At 35.1% G+C, this 19,637-nt stretch overlaps 1 protein-coding gene across 2 annotated transcripts in view; it reads left to right on the forward strand.

The window, feature by feature from the left end:
- NINL (ninein like) overlaps positions 1-19,637 on the forward strand; it is a 164,696-nt gene that overhangs the window by 122,357 nt on the left and 22,702 nt on the right. Inside the window, exons 15-21 of one of the 2 annotated variants that reach the window (XM_051975818.1) lie at positions 594-738; positions 4,639-4,704; positions 8,852-8,961; positions 10,416-10,762; positions 13,847-15,313; positions 17,404-17,508; positions 19,471-19,540. In XM_051975818.1, the coding sequence (XP_051831778.1) occupies positions 594-738; positions 4,639-4,704; positions 8,852-8,961; positions 10,416-10,762; positions 13,847-15,313; positions 17,404-17,508; positions 19,471-19,540 (2,310 nt within the window). The remainder of the gene's footprint in view (positions 1-593; positions 739-4,638; positions 4,705-8,851; positions 8,962-10,415; positions 10,763-13,846; positions 15,314-17,403; positions 17,509-19,470; positions 19,541-19,637) is intronic. The other variant, XM_051975819.1, reaches the window with a different exon arrangement.

Here is a 19,637-nt window from a genome sequence, read left to right on the forward strand (position 1 = left end):
AATATATGTGTATGTGTCTATGTTTGTGTGTTTAGGAGTAGAGAATGTGGTAACCTATTTTGTTTAAAACTACTGAAATCTTTCCTACCAAATCACAACTGGGAAAAAAAATCAACTTAAACATCATTGTCAAAGATTTCAATTCTGACTACAGGTTGATAGATCAGGGTACCTGCAATTTCAAAAGCTGCCAAATCTTTAACTTCATTTCTGTATTTCTTGTTACATAGATAAATTAATTAATTAAGCATATGAGTCCCTACCTGTTGTCTAGATTACATTATTATTGGTACCATGGGAAAGATATTAAAGAAATTGAAGTTATGACTCCTGATCTCAATGAAGTTACCATTCCTCTTGGAACTTAAAATCTAGTTAGAAGCTTATCTGGGTCATGTTATGGAGTACTATTTGCAGAACACCTGAGAAATATAAAAACATAGGAACACGAACTACACAGTGCATCCTCAACTGTAAATTTCCTTATCCTAATTTCCTGTGGCCTATTTATATCTGGTGTAATTTCCCAAGTCTAATTCTGTGATCTGACTGCTGCAAGTTGTATTGAATTTGTCTGGCTGTGTCCCTTATAGGATCTCAGTGACAGGAATGATGAGCTACAAACAGAGTTGGAAGGCCTGCGTTCCCAGCTACATGAGAGCAAATATCATCATTCTTGGAGTCAAGAGAATGACAGTGTGCCAGATGAATACATTCTCCATGATGACGATCAAGAAGGTAGAACACTTAAAATTATTTTTAAAAAGTAGATTTGGAAACAAACACTCTTAGAACATTTTTCCTGTGCTGAAGAGGTCTGTTTCTTGATTCATTGGGGGGGTGGGGGGGGGGGGAGGGAGAGATGTTCTTGAACTTAAATTGATGATGGAGTCATTTTTGTTTCTTTCCACTATACTTTTGTGCTAAGGAAAAGGACCTAGCAAGGTTCTAGAGTATCTATAAAACATGGTTAAAGGAAATGAATGATTTTTAAGTGGGATGGATAGTATTGTGAGATTGAGAGATCACATTTTAGATTAAAAGAATAAGGTATAGGAAGACAGCCCATTGCCTAAAGCCACATAGATAGTAAATAGCAAAGGTGAGATGTAAACTCAGATTTCCTGCCTTTAAATCCTGTGTTGCTTCTACTACAACATGCCACAATCTTGTGTGTGTGTGTGTGTGTGTGTGTGTGTGTGTGTGTATAGGTACACATATATTTAATTAAAGCAAATTTAAAGCAAAGACCCTCCTTTTCTCCTTTCTTTCTCCCCTGGCCCACCAATTGAGAATGGAAGAAAAACAAAAAACCTTTTATAGACATGTATAGTCAAGTGAAACAAATTCCCACAATGACTATGTCCCCCAGATGGTTTCAATTTTCACTTTAAAGAATATTTTCAGAGAGTGGAAGAAAGAACTAAAAAATTCCTAGGAATAACCTAAAGAAGAAAAAGCCCTTTGGTTTGGGTGCTACCTTCTTCTAGGAAAAAAAAAGTCTATCATTGCTATTATTGGTCATGTCAGGGTATTGGAAAAGAGCTCTGTTCTTGAACTGAGGGCAGGTTTGAATAAGTGTGTGCAACAGACTAAGGCTGTGTGAAGTTCGCATTGTTGATACAGTTCCTTCCAAAGTAAGTGTACTAAGAATAAGTGACATTTCTATAGGCCTCCTAAGATTTGCATACATTATTGTACAGTCTTGTGTGGCCTATATTATTATCCTCATTTTTCAATTAAGGGAATTAAGGGATTTGGAGTGTTGTAAATAGCATGTGAGATTCAAACCCATGTATCCTCTGCCTTGAAGTCCATTGTTTTTTTCCACTCTATTCTCATGCCTTTCAAAATAGAATAGATACTTCTATACTCAGAGATCTGGAATGCATTCCTGCATCCCTACTACACAAAGATGCAAAACCAACCCAAAAGACAGTTGGAAGATCTCATAGAACTCTTGAGTAGAAAGAGTGTTAGAATGGTTGTTAAGTCCTGAATTCAAATCATAGCTCTCCCACATATTATGTAAAGTTGAGCAGGTCATCTTATCTGTCTGAGCATGAGTTTCCTCATCTATAAAAAAAATCATCATATTAGATGGTACCTAAGTCCTTTTCATATCTCAAATTTTTTCTAACCTTCATACTCTGTAATTTACATCCATGTTATGCTTTAAGGGTGCAATGCATTTTGCATTTATTACCTCATTTGATCCTTGGAACAGTTTTGTAGAAGAAGTTTTACATTTTACACATTAGGAATCTAAGACTCTAATAGTGACTTGCCTCACATAATGAATAATAATGAGAATCAGGTCTCAAATCCTGGTTTCCTAACTTTGAATTCAGTGTTATTTAAACATTATGCCTCCCTCCTGCCCTCTAGAGAAGTTCATAGGTACTTCCTTCCACATGGAAAATTGAAGAAAGGGTAAAATACCTTTTATGACACTGGGAAAATTGTTAGTTGTCCTTCAGGGGAAGTTCCATCACCCTTGGTCCTTTATGGATTTGTAGAAGAGGGCAAATGTCTTGACTAGGAAACAACATTCACTGGGGGGCTTTCTTTACTAAATAGGAGCAATAGGCTTTTGTTGTAGTGATGGAGAATGGGCAACTGAGTCATGTCACCTTCTCCAGCTATTTATTTGAAGCTACTTTACCCTTGTTAATTAATTTATTCATTTACTGCATGTGAAACACTGTGGAGACAGTAAGGATATAATGATAAAAAGGAGACTGTTTTTTCCCTCAAGGAGCTAAATAATACATAGAGATAAATCAATATAAATATATATTAAATCAATACAAACAAATAAATATAGAGTAAATGAGGAAAGAGGTAATACTTGGAGCCGATTCTTATGTTTAGAGATTGTTACACATCTGGTGGTCCTAAATACCTTGTGAGCTGTCAAAATCATAGTTGAGGTTTGGGAAATCCTCTAATAATGTTCCCTCTAGAGACAGTGGAATGAACAGGGTACAAATGCACAGCCTAGCCATGAGTTTTTTGTTATTTTTTTTCAGTTTCTTAAGGAATTAAATTGATTTTCATTCCTTCACTACTTTTACCCTAAGACATTAAGATGCATTAACAGTTACCTGATCCTTGCTGATGGAGCAGAAAGGGCAGCCAGTTATATCCCATATTCCTACATCATCAGTGCAGGACACATGCCAATAATAAATGCTTTACATAGACTCTCAGAACAGTGCAAGTGTGGGACCTTAACTACTTCACTGAACAAGTTCTGTTACTAACTAGTAGATTTTTACTTTTGTAGAAATGGCTTACTTACAGTGTGTAGGCTAACAGTCTCTATTTGAAACTTCCAGATTCTCTAGATTTTCTTTGTCATTTATTTAAATTAATGAAAAAACCATACTCCAAAGAGCTAATGAAGCATCTAAATAGAAAACATGAGTAATAACAACTGTCCATCTTGGAAATTTCATTTTTAAAAAGTCAATCAATCAGAAATTTATGAAGTGCTGACTGTATTTTGGGTACCTGTCTAAACAATGGATATACAAGAGCAAGAAAATGAACCAATCCACTATCCCCATTGAACTTATGAAGAAGATGCAGTGGGTAGTAATCATTGTAATCTCAGTTTTGTCAAGTCAAGGACCCTGAAAGCATAGAATACGTACTGTAGAATCATAGCGGGGAAATTAATTATAGAATTTCAGTTAGAAGAGAATTCAGAAGCCATCTAGTTCAATCAGAGCTCAAACAAGAATTCATACTACAAAGTATTGAGGGGAAAAAAAAAAAGAGGTTGGTCATCCAACCTCTGCTTAAAAATCTCTAATGAAGAATAACTCACTAGTAACCAGCACAGCCTGTTTCACTCTTTAAATAGTTCCAATTTTTCCTTTTATCAAGCCTAAATCCACCTAAAAAAATTTCAACCACCATGACCAAATGGCATAAATCTTAATTTCTCTTCTAGATGACAGTTCTTCCATTACTTGAAGAGAGAGATTATTCTTCTCTCTCAAGCCCTAGACTTTTCCAAGCTAAATAGTCTCAGTTCTTTCAATCTTCACATGACATAGTTTGAGATTGTTCACTATCTCGGTTACATCTAGTTCACATGAAAATCTAGACATGACCCTCATGATGTCATTGATCCTCTGCAAGAATGAAGGACAAAAAACAACAACAACCTTATTCTCCTCTAGATCAATTTATTCATATACTTTTAAAACTGTGAACCTAGGATTGAACAAAATATTCCTGATGTTGTCTAACCAAGGCAAAGTATATAGCAGGACTTACCACCTCCTTATTCCTGGAAGCTATGTCTCTCAATTTAGCCCAGGATCACATTAACTTTTCTGGCTTTTCTATCACACTCTCGACTTACATTGAGATTACAAGTCCCCCCAAACCCCCAGAGCTTTTCCAGACAAATTGCTGTCTACCTACATATGAAGCTGATTTTTGCTAAAATCAAGAATAAAATTCAATTTTATAATAACTCATAAAACTTCTTTATAAATCATTCTGTGCTATGATATTAGTAGGCAACTTTATATTCTGTATTGTTCACTGAGAAAACCAACATTATTTTTAATAACTATGAGACCTTTTCTTTCTGTTGTTCCTTCAATTCCCCTTTTATAGAAGCAATAAAGAGAGTCAATTGGGCCCTTCAAATGAGGAGAAGTGTGTCTGCTACAGGCAAAAATGGTAAGAATATTTAGTAGAGTCACATATAGGATTTTCTCTAATAAGAATTGTAATTAGTGGTGGCATTTGCAGAAACATAAAATACATTAAACTAAAAGCACTTTCTGGATTGACTTCTTCCTTTTCTGTGCCTCATGAAATGGTTACAAAACCGAATTTCAGCTTGCTATTTTTTTTTTAAGTTTCCAGGGTAACAAGATGACTTCCTTTTTCTATGTATCTGTTTCCTAATTTTTCTTTGCCAGAGTATTACTGGATCTGTCATATTTTTTCCTTCAATTTCGACAACAAATATTAAGTATCTATTGTATGCACAACATACTTCTGTGCACTGGGAGAAACAGAATTCAAATAAGATGAGGATCCTTGTCAAATAAGAATTCTTTTTCAAATAAAAAAATAGTCCTTCTCCTTGTCAAAGGAAACCCTTCTACATATACAAGTGATTCCATTCCACCTGGCTTTCTCCAGCAGATTGCCCTTTATTTATCCCCTCTCCCTTATTTTCAACCTCTCCTTGTCTATTGGCTGCTTCCCTGTGTAATGCCGGAGAAACTGAAGCAAGATAGAGATTAGGGAGTTTTTAATATTTTATTTGAAAGGGAGAGATTGTGCTAGGACCAAATGGTTCCATGATTTGGTCCCAGGGCTGAATGAGACTATTGTCTCCAAGAATTCAGCATCCAGCAGCTAATGTGTGTTCTCAATGACATATATATGCATGTGACTCCAAGCTACCAGTGGGTACACCGAGGCAGAGATGGAATCAGAGCACTGAGAGCTGGAACATCAATCTGGTTCTGATGGGGTGGGGGGAGGCACCGGACATTCTGATAAGTAGGGAAGGTCTGGGGTCATAATGTCTAAGATAGAAGGTCTTTCTTCTTATCTGGATCATGATGATTAGGAGGGAGGATGGTGTTGCAGGACTGAGCAGAACAATTAGGAATTGAGGCAGAACAATTCAAGGAAACTGAGGCAGGATAATTTAGGGAAACTGAGTCAGAACAATAAAAGGGAACTGTGACACAACACCTACTGCCTACAAACATGTCCATCCTCAAATTCCCTCTTAATCCATCCATCCCCGTTACCTATTAACTTGTATCTCTCCTCCTTTTACAGCTGATTTCCTTGAGAAAGCTATCTACAAATTGTACCTCCATTTCCTTTCCCTTCACTCTCTCCTTAATTCTGCAGTCTGATTTCCAGTCTCTTTATTCAACTAAAACTACTCTCTACAGTTATCAATTGGCAATTAATTGCCAAATGTAATGACCTTTTCTCAATCTTCCTCTTTATTGACCTCTCCATGGCATTTGACATTGTCTTTCACTTTCTTCTTTCTAGGTTTTCTTGACCCTGTTCTTCCCTGATTTTCATGCCACTTGTCTGACTGCTCTTTCTTAAGTCTTCTTTGTTGGATCTTCATCTGTGGATTCCTTCCAAGGCTTTGTCCCAGGATCTCTTTTCTTCTCCCCCTATTTTACTTGATAACAACAACTCCTATAAATTCAATTATCATTCCTGAGTAATTAGTTTTTATATGTATTGGTCTCTAACCCTAAAATTTCCTTTAAAGTGTTGTCTTAAATCTCCAGGTACCTATTGAACATCCCAAATCAGATGTCCCACAGACATATTAAACTCATGTCCAAAACTAACCTGGTATCTTTTCCCCAAAATCCTTCCCTCTTCCTTATTTTCCTGTTACCATGAAAGGTACCAACATCATCCAATCACCCAGATTCACAATGTAGATGTAATTCTTGACTCCTCACTCTTTTTGATCTCTCATTCCTAATCTGTAGCCAAGTCCTGTCCATTTTACCTTCATAACGTCACTTATACACACTTCTTTATATATAGCATTTCCTTTTTCTCTCTGATATTATCACTATCTATTGCAGAACCTCATCACTTCATACCTGGACTGTTGTTAATAGCCCACTGGTTGGTTTCCCTGCATGAAATGTTTTCCTGCTTTAATCTACCCTAGATTTAGCTATCAAATTCTTCTTTCTAAAGTACAGGTCTGCATATTGTCATCCCCTGAATTCAATCCACTGTTACTTCCAGAATGAAATATAAAACTCTCTCTGGCATTTAAACTCAACACCTTCTTTCTTTTACAGACTTCCTGGAAAATTTCCCTTCCACATCCTCTATGACATTGGGACACTGATCTCCTTGCTATTTCATCTCCCTACTCTGGGCATTTTTATTAGCTATCTCTCATACATGGAATACTTTCCTTATCTTCACTTCTTGGTTTCCCTAATTTCCTTCAAGTCTCCTCTAAAGTCCCATGTTGCAAGAAGCTTTTCTTGATGCTTCTCGATCTTAGTGTCTTTTCTCTGAGATTATCTCCAGCTTATTCTGTATATATCTTATTTATAAATAGTTATTTGCATTTTGTTTCTCATTCTGACTGTGAGTTCCTCAAAGGCAGAACCTATTTTTTGCCTTTCTTTGTATCTACAACATTTAGCCCTGTGGCTGGCACACACTAAGTAGTTAAAAAATGTTTGTTGACTTGACTTCTTTGCTTCATGGTGCTTATAGTCTAATGGAGGAAAAATACAGATACTCTCTAAAGTAACCAAATAACATAAGTGTATTAGAAAGACACAAAACAAAAAAAGATATATGAGCTCCAAAGGGGGAAGATTATCTCTGACAGCAGCAATCATTGTGGAAAAGGTCACATAATAGACAATATAACAGCATAAGCATATAAGAAAGGCAACAAAAAAGATATGTGAGGTCCAAAGGGGAAAGATCAACCCTGACAACAGCAATCATTGAAAATTTTATGGAAGAGTTCACATCAGAGATGGATGCAAAAGTGAAGAGGGGGATATTACAGGCCCCGGGAACAGAAGCACAAAGGCAAAGTTGATAAGACTTTGGGGGGGGGGGGGGGGGGGGGGGGGAGGGGAATGAGACAAAGGCTAGTTTTCCTAGAATGTAAAATATATAGAAGGAAATCATAGGAGATGAGATAAGACTAGAAAGGTAGAATAGAACCAGATTATGAAGGTTGTTTAATGTTGGTCAAATCCGTCTGATCTTTATCTGGTTGACATTTAAGGCAATCTTTGAAACAGAGAAGTGGCCAACTGAGAAGATGTTGGACCAGATGATATTAAGAATGGGCTAGAGGAAAAGATTTGCCTGGGCCATATGACTTGCCCAGAATAACATGACCAAAATAGGTCAAAGGCAGCTCTTAAATCCAGATCTTCTTGCCTCTGAGGCATCCATTTCAACCTGACCTGTCTGCATACCTCTGTTAATAAGGCAAGGGTTGGGGTGGGGAGGTGGTATGTGTGTATATGACATCTTACTATATTTGTATATGTGCATATATAAGCACATGTTGCATACATACCCTCTTATTATAGGCAATTAAGCAAAACAATCCCTTTTCTGATCATACTAGATAAGTTTAATTACTGTATCACTTGATACATAGGAAAATTCTTGATTGGCAGTAAAATTGAGTCAATAGAATAGCAAGGTGCTATTTAATCTCCATATATCTCTCTGAGTCACTGATTCTGTTTCCATACATAGACACACACACACGAATGTAGTGACAGGCATTGTTGCTTAGTGAATAAAGAAAAGTCTTGCATGTATTGCATACTGGTTGTATGACCCTAGACAAATTACGTGCACCAATCAACTCTCTACAAGCTACTCTAAATCTTAGATAGTAAACCCTCTAGGGAAGGGCTAATGGAAATGTTCCCTCAGATTGTATACCTACTTATGCAAGGTGATCAGATTCCAAATTTAGAATACAATAAAATATACTTCATTAGTAAATTTAGTCCATTCTTTCTCTGATTCAGAAATATTTTCAGATCTTCCTGGTTTTGAGGCCATAATTGCCACATGCAATACCCAACTGCCAATTAACAGAAAGCTCTGATTATTAGAATAATTGGGAATATTCTATTTTAGTTTGTCCTCCAAAATCAATTTTATAATGAATCTACTATGTCCCACGTAGTGTTTTGTATATTTTTTTGTGAAGGAAGTAGGTGGAAAGCATGAATACTTGACATCTCAGTTTCAAATCTAGATAGGATCCATTTTTTCTGCTAATGGGTGAAATGAAATACTGTTTTCTTTGCAGGCATCACTTCTGTTGGAAATGATCATGTACCAGTGAGTATAGAAACAGAGATAATGATTGAGCAACTCAAAGAACATTATCAAGATCTCAAGATCAAACTGGAAACCAAGGTAAAGGAAGAAAGGACAAAGAAAGTCATAATTCACAACATTAAGCCAAAAGAAACTGATTTTGGCTTGTTTGATTGTCTCAGTGATGTCATTTGCCCCAGAGACATCCCTCTAACACAGGTTTGGATGAGGGTGTGCTATTCAGTAAGTCATAAGAGTAATGAGGAAAGTCTTGTGAGATATAGATAGGAATGAAGCTTGGTTTTGACATGCTGAAAGCAGACTATAGCATCATTTATTGCTGTAGAATGTTGATGAACTTTATGTTCATTGCAGCCAACTGTTGGCAAGATTACTGAGACTGATACCAAGGACTTGAATTTCCTTTCCTTTTGTTTTAAGCCTGGCTGGTTTGCATCTTTGAGACAATCTCTTGACTCAAAAGAATTATAACTGATGTCAGTTTGGGGGAAGTTACATTCTTTCTATAGAAGCATGTCATGAATACCACCTGCTCTTTTTATCTTTTTGATAGAGCTGCCTGGTCATAACTCGTCCAACATAATGCAACCAGTATATGTCAGAGGCAAGACCTGAACTCAAAGAATTCTTGACCCTGAGGCTACTTCTTTATTCACTGTGCCGTGCTGTTTCTTGCTATATTCATTCTCCCCCCCTCTCAAATATAAATATAGTGACAAATAAGAATAAAGATCTAGGTCTTTATCTTTTGGGCAGGTAGGTGGTACAGTCAGGAAGTCTCATCCGCCTGAGTTCAAATCCAGCCTCCCATCTGTATTAGGTGTATGACCCTGAGCAAGTCCTTTAATCCTGTTTGCTTCAATTTCCTCAACTGTGAGAGGAAGTTAAATAGCACCTTATTCTTTTTTAAAACTATTATCTTGTTAGATTAATACTATTAATCTAACTTGCTTAAAACTTTTTTCTCCTCTCAGGTACAGTAATAAAAATTGAGTATCCCATGTCATATTCCCCAAGTAAGTGAGAGCTATAAGAGGTAGGCTATTCTTATGCTCCTTGCATTTTTGTCTCCCAGATTAGATTAATGCAAAACTTGAAATTTAAATTGTCCTTGTCCCTGTGCTAGAGTTGATGTATTCATCAGTGTCCAGAAAAATCACATAACTCTTCTCTAAATTTTGTTCCAGTTCCAAAAACATTTATAGGTGCCCTTCATGGTATTTATAATAAGTATTCATTTTCCATTCTCTCAATAATTGTTAAGCCTTTTGCCCCACTTGGGTAGCATAGGGGCAACCTATAAAAACAGTATTATTGATGATAGTTTTTTCTTCATTTCAAATGTTTTTATGCAACAACAAATTTTAGGTTTATATATATATATATATATATATATATATATATATATATATATATATATATATATATATATATTTTTTAATTATACGTATTCTTTTGATTTTTTTAGAACTCCGTTGCAAGAAAAGTAGAGGAGCACTTCAGTAATATCCCAATGGTGTCTTTTATTTCAGGTAAATTATTATGAACGAGAAATAGAGCTGATGAAAAAGAACTTTGAGAAGGAAAGAAAGGCCATTGAGCAAGGCTTTAAGATGGAGATCAGTGAGTTAGAAGATCAGAAGGCTTCTCTGGAAGTGCTGAATGTGAAATCTCAAGAGTTGATTGAAAACCTGAAAGATCAGATTCAAAAATCAACCCAGAGTCAAGAGTTTGAGAGAAAATTAGAGAAAGAGAGGTCAGAAATGGAACAGTACTACGCAAAGGAGATTTCCAATTTAGGGCAGCGACTGGCGCAGGAAAAGGAAGAACTAGAAGAAGAACTGAAATTGAAGCATCAAAGTGAACTGCAGTTAATGAGGTCTGATTGCGTATTTTCTTTCTGGATTTTCAAGACTGTACATTGCCCAGAACAAAAACTGGAAATTGATCTAGTCAAATAAATGGGCTGCAACAATTCACTAATAGCCAGGGGATGATGATTTATGGGTTGAGGTGTAAGGACTGGAAGAATAGGTGATAGGTATTGGAATGAAGTTTATTTAAAGAAAAAAAGCAAATTCAAGAAAACTTTTAAAAATCAATTTGCTTATTAAATTGTAATTCATTTCTTCTTATATAATTCATGCTATACTTTCTGTTTCCAAATATCCCAGTGAGTAACCCATTTTGTCATGTTAATATTCTTTTCCATTTCACCAATGGATATTTATAGATATAATGAGATTGGAAAATTATGACAGAGCCTTGAAAAATTAATGAAAAAAGTTTTTTTTTTTTTTTTTGGTTAGTGAAATTGAAAAGATTAAAATGTGAAAGCAGAAGAAAAATGTCTATGGGAAAAGTATATAGTATTATGAGTCTTCAGAGACTAGAAACATGAGACATAACTTCATGTATATCCTTGTTTTGAACCCTCAAGTTTTATTTAACACATTGTTAATTATCTAGCCAATACTCAGCTAGTATGTTCCATACTAATTTCTAAGGACTTCAGTCTTCTAAGAAGCTTTACTTGGAAGTAAAGGATTCTTAAAATCTATCCACTTTGGGAAGCGATTGGCAATTCCCAGGAAGCAGGGATTACACCTCCAGGCAATATGATCAGTTCAAGATTTGTGACAAACATAATATTGCTTTAAAAAAAAAAAATCCAATCTTGTTAACTTAGGGAGCTTAGAAGAGCTTGTTTATATCAAGAATGAAGAGTGCCAATCTTTGTACTGAGTGGAGGTAAAACATTCAGCTCAGTTCAACAAAAGTAGCACAGTGGAGAGAGTGTTAAATGTGGAGTTGGTCAGGAGTATGATTTCAAATCTAGTATCAGATGCTTAGGAACTATATGAGCATAGGTAAGTCACTTGATCTTTATTTGCTTGAGTTTCCTTTTCTGTAAAATGGAGATAGTGATAACACCTACCTCTCAGGGTCTTAGGAGGATCAAATAAAATATTGGTAGCATGCTCTTAAGCCTTAGAATGTTGTAGAAATGTTAATTTATTATTAAACACCCACTATGTGCAAGGCACTATGAAGAGTTCTGGGTAGACAAAGATAAATATAAAATATTCCATAACTTCATGGAATTGATATTTACTCAGTTGTTCTTATGGATTTTTTTCTTATAAATAACTTTTCTTTGTCACTTTTTAAAAATATCAGAATAATTTTATAAGATACTTCCACTCTTAATTGAATTCTCCATTGCAAGAACAAAAGATTCTCAGAAGCCCAGCCAATAAAAGGACATATGACAGTATAGGCAATATTTCTATCTGTACATTCCCCCATTCCCCCAACTATTTTGCCAAAAAGAAAGGGGGAATATGTTTCCACTTCTTCTCTGGGTCAGAGGTTGGCAGCATTTTTTGAATTGTTTCCATTAATATAGCCTTGGAAGTTATGCTCTACTGTGGAGCTGACATTTAAATATGAAGAAATAATCATTGAAAAAGGAAATGAATAGATTTTCTCCAGAGAAGATTTTCACTTATTTTTGTTCAATAATGCCCTGAGAAACATACCTAACTATGGCATAATAAGTTAATATGCAGTGATAAAAGGCATACATATCTATTTATAATTTCTCCCTTGTATTAAGGAGAATGTTACATTGTCCTTCAATAGTAAATACAGAAACTCTACCATTTATCCTTGGATTCTCTGTTCCAGTTAGACTTATCCTTAATAGAAGGGTACCTAGTCCCATAGCCAATTCAGGGGGCAGAAAGTAATTAACTGTGCTTATTTAGATCATGCTTTAGAAGAAATAGGTATCTTTCCTCAAGCTTCATCTGATTGTGTCATTGGAGAGCATATCACTTGGGTAACACAGTGACCCAGAAATATCAATGGTCAAGCATAAATACTGGACACATAGGGCTCTATAAATACTTTTTGTTAAAATTAATTGTTCTGAAGCAGCTTTATACCCTGTAGAATGCAAGCAATGATTTCTCCCTCTTCAACTTTGCCCATAAAGATGAATTGACATCCCTTTTTGTTTTTACACTGTCTTATTTTCTCTGTGTAAAGCTTGGTGCAATATTTAGCAAAAAAGACACTTAGATTACTTCTGGGCTGCACCTCTGAAATCTTTTCTAATCTTTCAACAAAACAGATTTGAATGAAATTAAATTGTTTAAACTTATTATGAATTATCTACATACACACCACATTTAAAATCTGTATTTATACATTTTCAGGTAGGACGTGAAAATTAATATGTATGTAAACATGATATAAAGCAACTCACAATAACAGCTTAACTTGCTTTAAAGGGAAGATCAACTTTGATTTAAAAAGCAAGCTTATGTTATTTGATACATGATAAATGTTAACATACAGAAAAAGCATTTAGCCAAGAGATTCACATTCAAAAGAAAAGGCAGCTGCAACCTTGATGACTCAGTCTTCTACTCTTGTTCAGTAACTGCTAACTTAACACATTTCATTAAAACCCAAGTGATGGGGCATTTTTAGTTCAACAGGACTTTTATGCTTTAAACTTTAATGATTTCTAATTCAAGTTGACAACCTTTCTCTTTGAAAATCTGTATAGAATTGGGCTGCTTTATGCCAATGGTCTTTTATATTGAAAACACAATCTTTTCTCATTCCTTCTTTGAATAGTCTATTACTTATAAAATCTTTTACCATTTTGAGAATCTATTTTATTTGCTCATGACGCTTAATTCTGTTGTTTTTAAAAATATATTGAGTTATGCACTTTTGTGAAAAAGAAAATTTGAAGAATAATGATTGCTTTAATGAATTTTTGGTGGCAATGGTAAAAAAAAAAAAAAGAGCACATGAGCTGAATATATTAAAATAAACAAGGTGACTTTTCTTACCTCAAAAGCAAGATCTGCGTTGTGGGGCTAGGAGAGACAACAATATGTATATTGTATCGAACATGGGTTAATGTAAAATTGTTTATCTGCAGGACAGAGGCAGAGATGGAACTGAATCAAAAGCTGTCATGGGCAGAAGCCCAGAATGCTGAAAATTATGAGAAGTTATTAGTGCAACATCAGCATGAAAAGGAAGACATGTTACAGAGATATAGCCTGCAAGTGAAAGAGATAAAGGAACAATATGATTTAGGAAAAAAGCAATGGGAAGAGAAAGAAAAGGAAATAATTACTCAGTATAAAAAGAAAGAGCTAAAGCTGGAAGAAAGAATGAATGAGGAGCATGCTAGGATATGCAAAATGTTTGTCATTGAAAAGGAAAAGGTCGAATTCACTTACAAAATGCAAATAGAAAGGCTTACCCATGAAACAGAGAAAATGAGGGCCCTCTTATCTGATGAGAAAAGACAGATAAATAATGAAACCAAGTGTGTAACTAGCCAAGAAATATTTTTTCCACACAAAAGCAGAAACCAAGGGAACCTGTATGAAGAAGACTGGAAACAAGGTGAGCAGTTATTAGTATGGCCTGAATCCAAAGGTGAAAATCATGATAAGTCTGAAGGTGTGTTTTTTATTCAAAACAAGAAAGAAATTGAAGGAGAAAATATTAGTAATTTAGGAACAAAATATGTAACTGAACTAAAAGACCAAAATTTCCCTACCGAGACTGCTCACAAATCATGTGAGTTTCCGACATCGCTGTCATCTGAAAGACCATTTGATAGTGTCAGGATCAATGATACCAACTTGACTTTGCCAAAGACAAAAGAAGCCATATTCCTTTCTCCAGGGGGAGCATATGCCCCACAGCTCAGATCTGAAGAAAAATGGAAAATTGAAGAACAACAGATGAAGGAACAATTGGTTTCTGTTGATGAAAGAGATATGCAGAATGAAAATTTCTCAAACCATCTCAGTATCAGAGAAGAGAAGTTGCTTTTATTGAAAACAGAGGAGAATGAGTTGGTTGCTCAGTTTCCCCAGAGAATGAACCTGATTCCAACTCCAGAGCCAAAAAAGAGTTTGATTTTTTCTGGAAATGAAGCTTTTGAGAAGCAGAGAGCAGTTCTTGAAAAACAAGCTGGGGAACTCACTGAAAAGCTGGAATTAGTGAAGATGAAGGAAAAAGGCTTAACCACACAGGTACAAGAGACAGAGGAGCAGGCCCAGAAACACATAATAGCTTTGGAGCATGAACTTTGTCTTCGGGAAGAGGCTGTTAAGAAGGGAGCAAAATTATTAGACATGTACATACAGTCACACCAGCAGCTAGAAAACCAATTGAGGGCCAAGGAAGAGGAATTATCAACACTACGGGAAAAGGAGGAAGTGATTCTTAATCAATTAAAGCAGAAAGAGGAAGCTATGGAAGAAAAGAGGTGGGAGACTGAGACCCAGCTAGAAAGAGAAAAAGATGAAATGAAGATTAAGCTGGTTCAGCTGGAAGAGCTTGTTGGGGCCCTTGAGAAAGAAACAAATTCAAGAGAAATTGACAGGTTTGATTTCTAAACATTTGGGGGGTAGTAGGAGGAGGTTAATAAAAAAAAAAAAAAAAACACCTAAGTGATCATTGTTTGACTCCATCTTTTCTTTGCTAACCTACCACAACACTTAAAGATGAGTTAAGAAGATGAAGGAGTTTGGGGAGTTATGGTGTGAGCTAGAACATTTATCTTCTGGTTTATCCTGTCTCTATTTTGTCCAAATGGAGGAATAAGTATTTAATTTTTCCATGACCTCCTAATGCATTAGTCACTTCCTAAGTATTACAGCCTCTTTTTTTTTTCTTTTTTGCTGAGGCAATTGGGATTAAGTGACTTGCCCAAGGTCACACAACTAGGAAGTGTTAAGTGTCTAAGACTAGATTTGAACTCGGGTCCAGGAGGACCTCCTGACTTTAGGGTTGGTGCTCTATCCACTACATCACCTAGCTACCCTTACAGCCTTTTTCTAGGCATCTGTCAGACTTGTTGAAATTATTTATTGTTAAAAAGTAGAGTGCTGTAAATAAGGAGAAGGTAAGAAAATGAATGAAAATTAGAAACAGGCTAAAGTAGGATCATATGCAATGTACAATGTTATAGGTTTTATATGATGGCATTTTAAACTTGCAGTAAGGACTTTAAATTAGATGAAGTGTTTTTGACTTGTTTTCTAAGTTGTGATTATGATTGTGTTTATGAGTCCCTTAAAGTTTTGAGGCTCCTAGTACCTATTTGAAATGAGATATTGAGGAGTCAAGACACTGTTCCGATATTGATCTTTGATCAGTCTGACCTCAGCTTAATAAATATACTGCCTTTTATTTTCTCATACTCTAATGATATACCAACCTTCCTCTAACTTGGTAGGCATTTTGTCAGAATATGTGAAAGTAACAGAGTTGGGAATTTAAATTAAGTTCTTGTTTAAAAGTCCCACAAATTCTTCCAGCTTGAGACTTTTGAGATAGTGTAACCTTTAGGTCCTCTTGAGCTAAAAAAAAAAAAAAAAAATCTGATTCATTGGCATTTTCCATATGGTTACATTTTAGTGTATGAAATGAGAGGGTTTTTGTTGTGTTTGCAAATGACATGCTTCTACTTAGGTTGGATTTCTCTTGGGCAGGCTTAAGTTAAAATATTATTGCCTTCTTAAGGATCCTGATTTCTTGATTTTTCTCTTTATCAATTCACCGGATAAGCCCATGATTTCCTTTGCATGGTTTTAAAAAGTTAAGGAGTTATGCAAGTGAAGAGCTGTCTGATACTAAATCATTAATTCGTAGAATAAGTGTCTATCATATATATTGTCCCTTAACTATTGTAGGATTTGGGGGAGAAAGAGAATATATGGATTTAGTGATTGATCATGGCTGACATTTACTCACCCTACCTCATTACGTAGGTATACTAAGGACAAATTATATTAGTAGCAAGTGTAAGATTTATACTGATTCATTATTATTAGTCATTATTTCCCATTTATGGTTAACATTTAAATGAGTGATTTTTACCAATTACATGTTAGAAAAGGAATATTCTGACAGATAGATTTCCTTCATCGTATTGCCACTTAGACCTCTATTTCTCTTATCATATAATCCCATCAATTCATTTTTTTCTTTTCAAAGCTATCTCTGTAAATAGTTGTAGATGTTTCCTAGACTTCTGTGGTTGTTCTCAGAGTAGTTCAAAAGGAAAGACTAATAAAGAAGAAAGCTTATCACTCTTAAGACTTCTGTGGATAGAACACCTGTGTATTTTTATCTCCCAGTATTGCTACCTTTCTTGGCTTTCATCTTGCCTTGTCATAGGTAATGGGTGTAATTTAGTCATTGGAATCTATTTAATATCATTTTAAAGTCACCTGCAGGTTGTTGCTGGACATGGGCACTAGTGCCAATTAAAAATTCTCACAGAAGTCTGTCAAAGAAAAGAAAACATCAACATATCACATTATTGAATGGGGAAGATAGGAGGGAAAATGCAGACAGGAAGATTTTTATAAGGTTTCCTTCCATTGGAAACCAGGCTAAAATGTAAAATAAAAATATCAGCCATACCCCCAGCATCATAATTGGTTTTTTTTTTTCCTTCATTTGCAGAATTGAGTTGTGTAAACTCTCTGAAGATAACCGTTTACTAAAAAATAAGCTAAAAAAGTTTCAGCAGGATCTAGAAGATATAGAAATGGAAAGTGATCAACAGAGGTAAGGGGTCTTTTTATATTATTTAAGGGGTTATATAGCCTACACCCTTATATGTTGCTAGTCCAGATGATATTTGAGAAGATGGTGGAATATACCTTCTGATTCAACATTTAAGGATTCTGTGACTTTTGATTGCCTGGACCCTTGTGACACAAGCATCCCCAAGAGAATAGGGAAAGTATTGCCAAGATTTCAGCCATTGTGGACCTTTTTATACAGTGTCTTTAGTTCCCCAAACCCTTTGGTGTTTGCTGTGCTATGAGACCTCTAATAGCTTGTAGAATAAATTAGTGCATCAGTCTCCCCCAAGGACACACATTATATAGGAGAGTACAAACAAAGACACAGAGAAGGGTATCCAGGCAACTGAATTCCCTAGGGAGGGAAGAGCCACTCACAAAATATCTCACTTGATTGCTTTAATTGTCCTTCATGAAAACACATTGAGTTCTATAATGTAAGGATCAGCCTAAAAACATTGGCCCAGATTAAGTTCTCTTGTTACAGGTTGGCTAGAGGTAGCCTTAGAAGGTGAAAGACTCTGATGCTTTTAGTAGAATTATTGAAAACATGGTAGAAAAGAAGTGCCAAGCCTGGAGTCAGGAAGACTGATTTTTATGATTTCTACTCTGACCTTAGATAATTGCAAGCTGTATGATCTTGGACAAGTCATTTAACCCTGTTTGCCTGTTTCTTCATCTGTAAAATGAGTTGGAAAAGGAAATGGCAAACCACTCCAGTATCTCTTTCAAGAAAATCCCAAATAGGATCTTAGAGTCAGAACATTTGCTCTTCTTTAGTGTATTATGGTAGCTCTTTTGCTTTAGAAAATTCCCAGTAGATGGTGTGTGTTTGTGTGTGTGTGTATGTGTGTGTGTGTGTGTGTGGAGAGAGACAGAGAGAGATGTTCAGTTGCTCAAAGGTATCTGACTCTTCATAACTACTACTTCATAACTTCATAACTAATAACTTCATAAATAAACACTGTGAACTTTATCCATTTCTTAACAAAAATACTGGAGTGGTTTGCCATTTCCTTCTCCAAATCATTTTACAGATGAGGAAATGGAGGCAAACAGGGTTAAGTGATTTGCCCAAGGACATAAAGTTAGTAAGTTCCTAAAGTCAGATTTGATCTGAGATCTTCCTAACTCCAAACCTGATGCTCTAATCATGATATCATTTAACTACTTGTCATTTATGTATATGCAAATACATATTGCTATATTTCTTCAGAAGATATTTATGGAGAATAAATACCAGCACCAACACCATTCCAAAAAATCTTCTGTGTCTCAAGAATATGGTCAAGAGAGTGTTTTGATAGTTCAATGCAAGTTCTTATATGTCAAGTATATACTTTGTCAATGAAATAAATGTATTAAAGAATAAAGTACTTTTGAGGAAAAGGAAACAGAAACTGTAAGTAGCCTAATCTTTAAATTAAGGCAATATGCAGTAAAAAAATTTTTTTAATTATTTATATAAATATTGCTGATATAGTATTAGAAGCATGTTTAAAAATAATTACATAAAGAAGGAAGTTCAGAAAGAAAAACAAATGGGGCAGTTTGATTACAATGTCAAATTATATATATTTACAAATATATGTAAAAAAGTTCTATAATTTTATATGCACTACTCCTTTTCTTTTTATATGGACTTGATTGTATTTGTTAATATCTATTAGATTCATAATCATAAAAAATGGCATAGTTCAAAATCCAAACCAATGATAACATAAATGGAATGTACCTCAGATGAAATAAATTGTTTGACAGAACAGTTATATACATTTCACTAATATATACAATTTACTGATATAAGATAGCATAACATTAGAATAAATAATATATGTTTATTATATAACAGTGGATTCACTTGCTCAAAATATGAACAGTTTAGTGACATTTTCCCCCCATTGTTGCCAGTCTTGTTAATGATTTTTTTCCTTCTAAATAGGAAGCAAATAGAAGAATTAAACAGAGAAAAGGAAGAGGCTTTCATTGAAAGAGAAGAGTATAGTAAACAGGTAAAATATTGACATCTTTTTCAGAGATGCCTAAGAATAAACTAAAAATCTGAGAGTATGAGGTTCTTCTTGGTCAAGTGACTCCAATCACATTAAA

Source organism: Antechinus flavipes, chromosome 2 (genome assembly GCF_016432865.1).
Source record: "Antechinus flavipes isolate AdamAnt ecotype Samford, QLD, Australia chromosome 2, AdamAnt_v2, whole genome shotgun sequence".
Lineage (NCBI taxonomy): Eukaryota > Metazoa > Chordata > Mammalia > Dasyuromorphia > Dasyuridae > Antechinus > Antechinus flavipes.